The sequence below is a fragment of the Tamandua tetradactyla genome, chromosome 2, assembly GCF_023851605.1.
Source record: "Tamandua tetradactyla isolate mTamTet1 chromosome 2, mTamTet1.pri, whole genome shotgun sequence".
NCBI lineage: Eukaryota > Metazoa > Chordata > Mammalia > Pilosa > Myrmecophagidae > Tamandua > Tamandua tetradactyla.
Window position 1 is genome coordinate 115,846,722 of NC_135328.1, and position 12,204 is coordinate 115,858,925.

The 12,204-nt window shown below is 40.7% G+C and overlaps 1 protein-coding gene across 6 annotated transcripts in view; it reads left to right on the plus strand.

Moving 5' to 3' along the window:
- The window catches only part of SLC28A3 (solute carrier family 28 member 3), a 66,886-nt gene that overhangs the window by 32,141 nt on the left and 22,541 nt on the right, over positions 1-12,204 (plus strand). For 4 of the 6 annotated variants that reach the window (XM_077148543.1, XM_077148544.1, XM_077148546.1 and 1 more), the window contains exons 3-7: positions 2,368-2,451; positions 4,730-4,815; positions 8,232-8,323; positions 8,873-9,062; positions 10,912-11,056. In XM_077148543.1, coding sequence (XP_077004658.1) covers positions 2,368-2,451; positions 4,730-4,815; positions 8,232-8,323; positions 8,873-9,062; positions 10,912-11,056 — 597 coding nt within the window. Of the gene's footprint in view, positions 1-2,367; positions 2,452-4,729; positions 4,816-8,231; positions 8,324-8,872; positions 9,063-10,911; positions 11,057-12,204 lie in introns of those variants that run through there. The other 2 variants (XM_077148549.1, XM_077148547.1) reach the window with 2 other exon arrangements.

Below are 12,204 nucleotides of genomic sequence, written 5' to 3' on the forward strand. Positions count from 1 at the left end.
TCCGTTACCTCTCTGTAACGCCCACTGCCGAGCTGCAGTCACTCCAAAGACATAGAAAGTGCAAGAAAAAACAGATGGGTAGGTAACAAACTCCAGGCACCGTGGACCCCTGGCTTCAAGTTCTGCCCTTCAAAGGGAGCTCAATACACCCTTTAGTGCCCCAGCAACCAAAGCTAACCGGAGATACTGAAAGTGATGTGCTATAACCCGCTTAGAAAGGCTCATTGGCAATTACGCACAACTTTCTTACCCATTCAGTAGAGTGGCAGGTTTTGCAATTAGAGCACAATCATGGTTATAGGCATTAGGTGTACAAAGATGTCTAGCGAGCTGAATTGCTAAACAGATGGAAAGAAACAATGGGCAAGAAGAAGCAATGGCCCCCCTTATGGTGCATGACTCCAATTTGAAAAGAAGCAAATAAACAAGCGTGATAAATGTTTGGGCACCAATCAGTACCCACAACACACCCATTATTTCTGTTGGAAATTTACAAATGGGAGACACTGTTCTTCCTGAAAATGCCCAAAGATCGAGGTCTGTACTCTGCAGGAGGGCAAAATAATCCCATTACACAATGTAAAATACATCCACAAGTGTTCCTGTTGCAATTCAAAGGAACTACCCAGATGCACACACATACACACACAAAAAAAATCTCTCTTCTTCCGATACTAATTTTAACTTTAAAAAGACGGAAGCCGTCCTTGTGTTCCACAGGTAAATTTCGGATTCTGCCAGCAGGTGGCAGGAATACTCAGCATCTAGAAATCGATGCTCATAATGGACCTAGAAAACGTCAGGTTCTGGAAGAGGGACCCCGGGAATACCAAATCGAAAGTGCATTTAAAGATGGGGGGGGGTCAGTGACTTCGGACAGTGTGACCAATGTCACACGTGTTATTATGGTCCCTAGGGATTGCACCCCCACCCTCGTCCTGTTTTTCACCGACTGCTGAATTTCATTTTTAACTTTATATTGCAGAAAATGTCAGCACCCATAAAATTGGAAGAACAGTAAAATGAATTCCCGAGTCCCCATCAGCCAAATTCAGCAACATTTTGCTCTCTTTCAATCTCTGTCTCTCTGTGTAAATTTTTCCCACTTGGTATATTTTTGCACCAAGTACCTATAGGTACTGCATTGCTGGTTACTATGTATCACCAGTGCAACATTATTAAATCACCGTGAGTCATTTGTTCAACAAGTAAGTTTTAGTGTCTGCTGTGTGCTAAGTGCTATACAGTAAAATGTAATCAACTGTAACACAAAAGCGGAAGCGGTGATTGTGACAAATGACTTCCACTGTGTGCAGGCTCTCAGAAAGATCTTATTCATATGTATACACTGTTGTGAAGTTTAAATAAATGGAAAAATGAAATAAAAGTTGGAATTTTTTTCTAGATGCTTGGGGCCAGCATTTCATTTAAATTTCAAGTGAAAGTCATATACTTGTTCTTTTTTCAAAGACAGTCAAGTTCTTGGGTAATAGGAACAGCAAAGGACTTTTCCAGAAGAGGTGTAGACCCTGCTTGGCAGCATTTATCAGTTGATTTATATGAACTCCAGTACCCTGTAAATGGCAAGTTGGAATGAAATCGGAGAAAACTTAGGTCTCCCACAAATGATAAAATAGAAACGAGCCAGGTGTCTGTCACATCTGGAAGCTTAGGACCCCGGAAACTCCTCCAGGGGCAAACCACACTTGGCCCCTTAAACTAAAACAAGATGGATTCACAAAGAAGGCATTTTCCTTGTGCTCAGTGCAACCAGAATGTGATTTAACCCAGAGGAAACTTCTGCGGACATGTTCCTAAGTCCAACATCTAAGAATAATGTGGTTTACTACATTTTTTTTTTCTTTTATATGGTGTGTGGTGAGGGACACGTTTCATTCTTTTTTCCATGTGAATGTCCCATTCTTGCAGCACCATCTGTTGAATTTTTGTTGTTTGTTTGTTTTGGGAAGTGCCTGGGTTGGGGATCGAACCTGGGTCTCCAGCATGGCAGGTGAGAATTCTACCACTAGGCCACCCATTGCCACCCCGCTACATTTTGTTTTATTTTATGAGTTGATAGGTAATGTGATGGAAAGGAGATTGGATCCCACATTGTAGCATATCCAGCTCTGCTCATTAAAAGTTACCTGGACTGGGCAAGTACAATTGTCCCTCTCTCCAGGCTGGACCACACAGATCTTTCCTATCAGAGCAGAATAATGCATTGGTTATTACTTTAATCAGATGACTCAGGGACATTTGTGACTCACATGCCTCAGAAAATCTTCTGGATATCATGCATTGAAGGAACACTCTCTGGTTTTTGGCTCTGACATTTTATTTTTCCAATCTGTACTTTTTCTTTAGAATGATGAAGAGTTTCTTGAAACCACGAACATCTCAGGAAACAACTCGCTAAGGAGTAGAGTTGTGCAAGAAAGCACGAAACAGGTATGGCTGAACCGCTGCGGGCTAAACCGTAACTATGGCAACCACCCAGCGACAAGGTACCTGCAAACGATAGGAATAGAAGCCTGGCTCTCAGCTGGCATTCGGAGGAATGAATTAAATGGTAATTATGAGTTTGTAAGAAGGAGTCGTGAAGAAAACACACATGCCCAAACAGAGAGATTTTGTTTTTATACATCTGTCCTCCACATTCCCTGAGGGGAACAGAACCAACGCTGTCTCTGGCACTTCACCATTAAGGATTCCCAGGCTTGTTCCCAAGGCAGAAAGCACTGGTATTAAACAAATACATCTGGATTTTAAGACAAGAGGGGAGGGCTCTAAATTGTGTTCCATCATACCTGAGGGTCCCTTTGTAAACCTTCACCCACAATGTCACAATGCTACTTTTATCTCTTTTATATATTGAACATGGGGGTAGGATTTCATTTGAAGGAAGACTTCTGCTGCTAAAAAGTGAGCAAATCACCCACGTAGATCATCCTTTAAAAACAATTCTGGATGCCTATTATGGTGTCATTTATTGTGAGGAGTTTTCTCATTATAAAATATATATATATATATCTTGTTTAAAGTAGAAAATTTGGACAATTATCACAGTACCATTTGGAAATTTTTTTAAAAATCTATAATTCTTGAAAAAAATCAATCCCTAATATCTTAGAATTTAGCTTTCCAGTCTTTTTTTTTAATACAAACCTACACCTGCATGCATGTGTCACTTATAGAATCATACTATGCATATTATTTGGCAACTATCTTTTTCACTTTTTTTTAGAGTATTCGTGTCACTAATATTATTCAAAAGACAAAACAGTAAACAATAGTAATCCTGGATATTTCACAAATAACAGATAATTTAGGGCAATTGCAGTATAAGAAAATAAGTAGGATCACTTAAGCCCAATATTCAGCGATGTTGGAATATATTGGCCTAGCTTGTGTTAGCTGGAAGAAAATGAAGAAGGCTCATCTCCACACCTGCCTTTGACAGCTGCAGCGTGGGCTCAGCTGCTCTTTCCTAGTTGGTCTCTCTTTCCTTCCTGGGTCCTGGGGTCCAACCCCAGAAAATGAAGATAGTCTGAGTAGAAGTATAACAGAGCTTGGCATCAGTGGATTATAAATCGAGACATACTCATGATATATTTATTTTTATTTTTTATTTTTTTTAAGGAGAATCAAAGCTCTGACAGGGTATGACAGTAAAAGCTGAGATTTGGCATTGTACCTCTTAGAACATGTTCAAAACGGCTCCACGTTTGCATGTTTTCCTTCTCCCCTGCTTTTGCTTACGAAGCTGGGATTATTTTTTGAGATGTTATTGCAAAATGGAGGAAGGTAAGAAATCCTGGGAACAGGAGGGGTCATGATATTTGAGAGCCCAAACTGCACCTAGAAAGACAGATTGCCTGTAAAAGATGGTCCAAGTCTGCAATTCACTCAGTTAATGATAGCAAGGGCTAGCTGAGTAAGGGAAATATTCCTTCAGCCCGACTGGTAGAAGGACCCTAGGTCTCTAGGGGAGGTTTGTCAGCTCTTGAAGGTGCTGAGGCAGTGTTCATACCTGCAGACCGAGCCAGGAAAGTAAAACCAGCTTTGATCTCTGCCCTTCCAAAACTGGTACTGAGAGATTTATGCGACCTCTAGTATTAACTTCATTTAGCACTTGCCTGAAAACAGAGCTTGGGGTAAATGATTATGGTAAAACAGGAGCAGAAAGTAAAATAGGAGCCTGCTCCCTAAACAAAAGGAGAAATAAATGTTAAAACAAATTTAGTTTGAAATGCTAGTGATCAATGAAAGGGAGGGGTAAGGGGTATGGTATGTACACATTTTTTTTTTCTGTTTTCATTTTATTTCTTTTCCTGAATAGATGTAAATGTTCCAAGAAATGATCATGATGATGAATATGCAACTCTGTGACGATATTGTGAATTACTGATTATATATGTAGAACGGAATGATCAAAATAGGAATATTTGCGTTTGTTATCTATTTTTTGGTATTTAAAAAAATAAGATTTAAAAAATTTAAAAAAAAAGGAAAGAAAAGGAGAAATACCAATGGCTCCTTTAGAAAGAAATACCAATGGCTCCTTTATAAGGGGGGAGAAGATTTCTGTGCAATAGATAATTGGAGCCATCTTCTTTCATAACCATTTAGAAGGAACTTTTGAAAGTTCATTGCCAGGATTCTAATCAGGGTCCTTTACAGCCCGGTTGCCCATTATTCTATTTCTGTTCCAATGTTTGATTTCCAGGGAGAAGAGTATACTGTCACCATTGAGCAGGATTCTCCAAAAACCACAGAAGACATAGAGGATGAGCAAGACACATATCAAAAAGGGTACAATTTTTAAAAAAAATTTTCTATTGTATAGTATAACATATATACAAAGCAAAGCAAGAAAAAAGCAATCGTTTTCAAAGCACACTTCAACAAGTAGTTACAAGACAGATCCCAGAGTTTGTCATGGGCTACCATACCATCCTCTCAGATTTTTGATCTCTGTCCTTCCAAATGTTTTGGAGCAGCTCTAAGGTACTGGAGACTAAAAGGGATATCAATGTAATGATTCGGCGCTCATGCTCATTTGTTAAACCCTACCTTCTCTGTATAACTCCGCTATCACTTTTGATCTTTCCCTCACTCTTTAGGGATATTTGGGCTATGCCCATTCTAACCTTTTCATGTTGGAAGGGGTTGTCAATAATAAGGGGTAGGGGGATGGAACTAGCTGATGTTCTGGAGAGGCAGGGCCTTCTGAGCTTCAGGATTTATCTGGTAGGGGTACAATTTTTCAGCCAGAAATAGTCACACTGACCTCCTGTTTGGGTCCTCCACTTTGTCTTACTCTCATGTAATTTTAAACATTTATTATGATTTATTGGAGATTGTCAACACTACCAATCTCCTTCTCCACTGCCTACCCAATGACACATTCAGAAAAATTGATTGACTTGGAGGATAATCAATGTAGCAATTTCAAACTGTTGATGTCCTAGGGACCCAATTTGTTAGATCTGAATTCACCCAGGACAGTCTTCTAATTAAAGGCATCAGTTAACAACCAATTGCTCCACTCCACTGAAAGATAGTTAGTTCATCTTCGCAATGTCAAGCAGTAAGCAATTGGTCTCTCAAAACTCAATGCATTTTAAATCCCAACAAAACAGATGCTCTTTCCTTATAGTATCCTGAAGATATAGCAGTACAACCCCATGAGGTAGGAGAGGCAAGATTATATTTTTTTCAGACCAGGAAAATGAAGCTCTGAGAAATAACTTACCCAAGCCCAGCCAGCCAGAGAGGAATAGAGTCTGGTTAAAATTTCTGATTTTGGTGGGGTGCAAGGGTAGTTCAGTGGTAGAATTTTCACCTGCCCTGCAGGAGACCCAGGTTCAATTCCCGGTCCACACACTCCCCGAAAACAAACAAACAAGCAAAATAGACAAACAAAAAAACAAACAAAAATTCAATAAATGCTGCTGCAATACTCACATGGAAAAATAATGAAGTGTGACCCCGTCACATAACATACAGAAAAAATAAAATTCTGATTCTGATTCCTACCTCAGACTGACATGTGGTACTCTACCATAACACAACAGTTTTGTCCATTTCTGAATTCCTAAATTTGATTTCAATTCTGTGTCTCTGGGGAACTATGTTTTGATATATTAGAAAACATCTCTGGAGTTGGTCAAAATTAGGGTTGGGAGCTCTCGTCACCTATGCATCATCAAGAATATTTACCCTCTCAGACACCTGAGTTTAGTTTCATCCCTCATTTTACTTGATGAGTCTCTGACCCTGAGGGCTGAGAAATTCCCTTGAGTGGCCAGAGATACTCAAGTTACGCTTAATGTTAATGGAACTGAAACCACCACCCAGAGATCCGTCCTTCAGCCTAGATAAACCAAATGGCCTATTTCCAGCTACTTTATGCAGAGTCTGATTGCCATAATGGGCTATACACGTTCCCTGCAATTTCAAAACCTGATAACTCTAACCGAAAGTAGACAGATGTGTCCTATTAAATGTCACCCTCTTCCCCCGCTACTGTTAACGCTGAGGATAAAAGCATCATTAGCCTTTCCTAAAGTTAAACCATGAAAAAGTTCGTCTTCACTACACTTTATGCCCCCAATATCTTCTAGAGCAGTGTTTTTAATTCTTAGCATGCATATTCACACACATATATAACAGCAACAGATTCCTGAAATAATACCTATCATTACTATACACTTTAATAGTTGCTTTTTTCCCTAAATGATGGTGATGTTTCATTGTGTGAACTCATACCTAACTGGATCCCAACCCACGGTTGTAAAATACCTTTCCAGCTAAGCCATATATACTCCCCTCTTATCTATCTATTAATTCAATAAATATCTGTTGACACCCTTAATAACCAAGCTTATTACTTCTGCTGTGGAGCTCACAGACGTCTATTCTCCAGGAAGTGTTAGTCAGTCATGGGTTCATAGCAAAAGACAATCAGAGAGGACAGGAAGGATAAAAGGCAGCAGGGCACCCCTGTCTGAAGAGGTCTTAGAAAGCTTTATGGAAGCTGGAGATTTGAGCTGTGCCCCAAAGCTGAAGGTTGGCTTCAGCTTGAACCTGCGGGTGTGTCCGGAGAAAGGGAACAGGAGGCACTAACCAAAGGGAGCGGAGGTCTCCCAGCTAGGAGATGAAATAAGAAAGGATCCTGGAGTTTGGGAATCCTCTGTAAGTGATGAAAAGTAGCTGTTTTAGAAATGCTGACCAATGGCCAGGAAATGGAAATGGTTAAATATGCAAGTAAATCCCTTCCATCCAGCCTTGAGTAAAAATGGAGAGGAGGAAAGGCCTTCATTAGAGGCAGCATTGACGGAAGGGGCACCTACCCGGAAGCCAAGATTCATTTCAGGCATGGAGAGGACCAAGTGTCCAAAGATGTGGAGGACAGTAGTTATGGGCTCAGCCTTGTGGCCCCTCCAAACTCATGCCGGGGGCCTGGGGATACCATCCTCCCCATAAGACATGATCAAACAAGCGATTTTCTCACATGCTACCCACCCACCGTATAACGTAGCCCAGAACTGAATCAAACATGCCAATGATTCCAGAACTTTTAGAGAGAGGCCTATTATGATTCATTGGTACAATCCATGATAAATCCACGAAATTCTACTTTGCATTTCAAGCACCCAGTGACATCTTTCAGTCTCAGATGAAAGAGGACGGTGATCAACAATCAACTTGCTGAAACTTAATGGAACAAGGAGGGATGACAGAGTTGGATGGATTTTTCTTTTTTTGTTTGGCATGGGCAGGCTCTGGGAATCGAACCCGGTCTCTGGCTTGGCAGGCGAGCATGCTTACCACTGAGCCACTCTTGCACCATCCCAGATTTTTCTCTTTTAATAACCACCAGTTGAAAACTACTGGAGGCCCTTATAGACTAGCTAGAAATACTCTTCTCCAGTGATTTGTCTCTGCTTCCAGATAGTCATCCACTTCTCCTGCTCTGTATGTTTTCTCAATCTCTGTAACCCCTCAGGACTTGGCACATTAATTAGTAAATGTTGATCCAGGCCATGACTGGTTTCAGTATACAATGAGATGATTCCATTCCTACCCTTGAACCTAAACCTCAGGGACTGTGCTTTGCTGTTTGTTTCACCAGGACAGCCACGGAATCCAGCTTTGGCATGCCATTTCATTTCATGTTTGTGGTATTTATTTCTGTCTGCTTCTTTGCTTTTGTGTTGTTACAGATGCTTGGAAAAGAAGTATGATGCAGTTTGTAATTCTTGTAGGAAACACAAAACCACCCTTCGGTATATCATCTGGGGCATTTTATTAGCAGGTAGATAACTAATGTCTCTTTTTGGGATCCCCTAAGTATAGGCTTTCTGTGGAAAGAAAATAAATCTCCCCTTCCCTTGGACTGCACTGAATCATCTGGAGAGGCAGAGAAGTTGTCAAGAAGCCTCTGAGCCTGGATTGTGATGGGACACCTATGTCTTCTATCCTATTTATGATCCAGCAGCTAATTTTTTTGAGGCATCATGTCTCGCGGCTCAGGTGGAGATCATTATTGTGATGTGGATGTAAAGGGGTGAATTGGTGAATGCAAATTCAGAAGGTGAACCATCCTTACAGGTGATCCTTTGATGGGTCCATTTTCCTACTTAAGCTTAGGCTGAATCTGAGCTGCAAACCAGGAGAACCAATTCTTCATTGTCAGGGCTTGCTTTAAGCCTTATACTGACAGCCTGAATGCTAGAAAAATAATTAATACAAAGTGAGCAGCCCAATGGCCAAGCATCAAAATTCAAGAACACGGTAATTTCTGTAAGAGAAAAGCCCTCACAGGCATTGGTGATGCTCAAGTTTGCATTTGCTTCCCGGACAGGCTACCTGTGTATGGTGATTGCAGCTTGTGTGCTGGACTTCCACAGAGCCCTTCCTCTTTTTGTAATCACCATGATTGTCATCTTCTTTTTTGTCTGGGATTACTTGATGGACAAATATGAAGATCGAATTGATGCATTCCTGTCTCCCAGGAAAAGGCTCCTGGACAGCCACTGGTTCTGGCTAAAGTGGTAAATACAGTTGGTTCTCTTATTCCATTTGAGAGGGATGATAGTCTTTTCCAGAACAGTTCCAAAACTTGTTCTGAACTTGGTTCCTTATTTAGGGCATATTGAAGTGAGAAATAAGCCAGGGCATGCCTTTATTTTATGAACAGGAAATCAGGCAATCAAGCGATGTGTTCCATTGTCCCTACAGACCGCCTGAATTTCAAGGGCTAGCAAATGATAAAATGTTACCCAAAAAATGTTGGCTAAATAACCTATGTGCTACATTAGGGAGAAAGCTGTGCACCCATGCATCAAGAAGCAGGCATTAGCACTAATGCAAAAGGTTAATAAGAGGGAAGAATGCATATGAAAGAGGGAGCTATATGGGGAGTGTGCATTTCCTACATAATGTTTCTGTAAACCTACAAAGGTTGTAATAAAGAATGTTTTAAAAGGAGAAGCCGTTGTTAAGTCATAAGCAGGAATGGCTTTATAGCTCTCCAATTTGTCAGTGTAAGGATATCCACTGATCAACTGATAATGTTTGTGTTGGCACAGGATATATCCTTGGTTCTGGCCCAGAAATTATAGGATACATTTCTCAGGGGCTATTTATCTGTGCATCAACACACAGGGCCTCTCTCATCACTAGTAGCTGTTGGGAATGTTCTCTTGCTATTTTTTTTTTTTTTTTTTTTGCAATTTGTTTATGAAGCTTTTTTGACATGCACTTGACTTTTTTAAGCGATCAGATCTATTGATCTCATTTATGATTTACTCCATAGTTTCCGTGTTCTTGTTTTTCTTTTTTTTGCATGGGCAAGTTCGATTCCCCAGGTCTCCTGCATGGCAGGTGAGAATTCTGCCACTGAGCCACTATTGCACCGCCCTTTACTCTATAGCTTTTAAGCATGAAAGTCTCTATCCGGAGCAGGCCACAATGGCTCAGCAGGCAGAGTTCTTGCCTGCCATGCCTGAGACCTGAGTTTAATGCCCAGTGCCTGCCCATGCAAAAAAAAAAAAAAAAAAAAAAGTCTACATCCTAAATGGTGCAATAGTGGCTCAGTGGTAGAATTCTAGCCTGCCAACCCACAGACCTGGGTTTGATTCCCAGAGCCTACCCATGCCAAAAAAAAAAGTCTATATCCAGGGGTGTAAGGGTGGTTCAGTGGTAGAATTCTTATATGCCATGCAGGAAACCTGGGCTCAATTCCTGGCCCATGCACTTCTCCACCCCCCAAAAAAATTTCAACAAATAATGCTGCAATAATGGGAGAGTCACATGGAAAAAGAATGAAATGTGCCCCCCACCATACAGCATGCAAAAAAAAAGTCTATATCCAACATAAAAACCCGTAGGGAAAATGCACATTTTATGAATGAACTTGCTTTTATACTAAATGACCAAGGCCTCGAACCCAGAACAGTTAGAAAGTGAACATACCCGGGGCGTGTGGGTGGTTGCGTGGCAGGGGGCTTGCTCACCATGCAGAAGACCCAGGTTTAATTCCTGACCCATGCTCACCCACCTCCCCAAAAATGTGAGCACGTCTAGTCTGTGATTGAAGTAGCCCACATGAAGTAGAAAAATTATGTATAAAAGCTAGTGGATTTTCTTTTCTTTGTTCCTAGAAAACAAAAAAAAAAAGTCAAATTGTGGGTTGTGAGGGGTAGGTTGCTTAACTCTTTGGCTATTGGCCTTTTTATAGCCACAACCAAACAGGATCTGCTGCAGTTTCTAGAAGCACAATTTCCTGGTGCAGGGCACTATTACTCTTGGTAATATCATTTGTTTGTCAGATTAAACCTGATGATGGCTTTCAAGCCAGCACAGGAAATATTGACAGTGCCTCTTTTCCCATTCTCCTAGGGTGATTTGGGTCGCTCTAATCCTGGGGGTTATTTTCTGGCTGATCCTCGACACTGCCAAATTGGGCCAACAGCAGCTGGTGTCCTTCGGTGGCCTTATAATGTACGTTCTCCTGGTATTTCTATTTTCCAAGCACCCAACCAGGGTAAGTATGAAATCGATTTTTTTTTTCTCTTTCCCCCTGTGTAAACTGTTTGAAATAATGATTGTGAGACAATTGAACTATCATTCAATATTATTCTTACCTTGTTAAGATATTTAAAATTGCTAGGGTACACTTCTTGCCAGATTTGCAGAGTACCATCCACTACTCTCACATTTTTTTTTCATTTTTTTATTGCACAGTATAACATATATACAAAGCAAAGAAATAAAAAAGCAACAGTTTTCAAAGCACTCTTCAACAAGTAGTTACAGGGCAGATTCCCAGAGTTTGTCATGGGCTGCCATACCATCCTCTCCTATTATTCCTTCTAGCTGCTCCAGAATATTAGAAGCTAGAGGGCTTAAATATTTTTTTTATCATCACAATCAACTTTTTCCCTTTTTTTTTGTGAACAATAACATATATATATATATATATATGCTATAAATTTCAAAGCACAGCATCACAATTAGTTGTAGAACATATTTCAAAGTTTGACATGGGTTACAATTCCCCAGTTTTAGGATTTTACTTCTAGCTGTTCTAAAATACTGGAGAACAAAAGAGATACCAATTTAATGATTCAGCATTCATATTCACTGTTAAGTCCTATCTTCTCTATGCAACTCCGCCATCACCTTTGATCTTTCCATCCCTCTCTATAGGGTTGTTTGGGCTACATTCTAAATTTTTCATATTGGAAGTGTCTGTCATTAATATGGGGTAGGGAGAAGGAACTATCTGATGTTCTGGAGAGGCTGGGCTAGTTTTCAGGACTTATCTGTACGAGGGACCCATCTGGAAGTTGTAGGTTTCTGGAAAGTTACTCTAGTGCCTGGAACTCTTGTGGAATCTTATATGTTGCCCTAGGTGTTCTTTAGAATTGGCTGGAATCATCCTGGTTGGGGGTTGGCAGGTTATGATAGGTAGCAAGATCTAGCTGAAGCTTGCATAAGAGCAACCTCCAGAGTAGCCTCTCGGCTCTATTTGAATTCTCTCTGCAACTAATAGTTTATCTGTTATACTTCTTTTCCCCCTTTTGGTCAGGATGGCATTGTTGATCCCATGGTACCAGGGCCAAACTTATCCCTGGAGGTCATCTCCCACGCTGCCAAGGACACTTTCACCTCTGGATGTCATGTCCCACA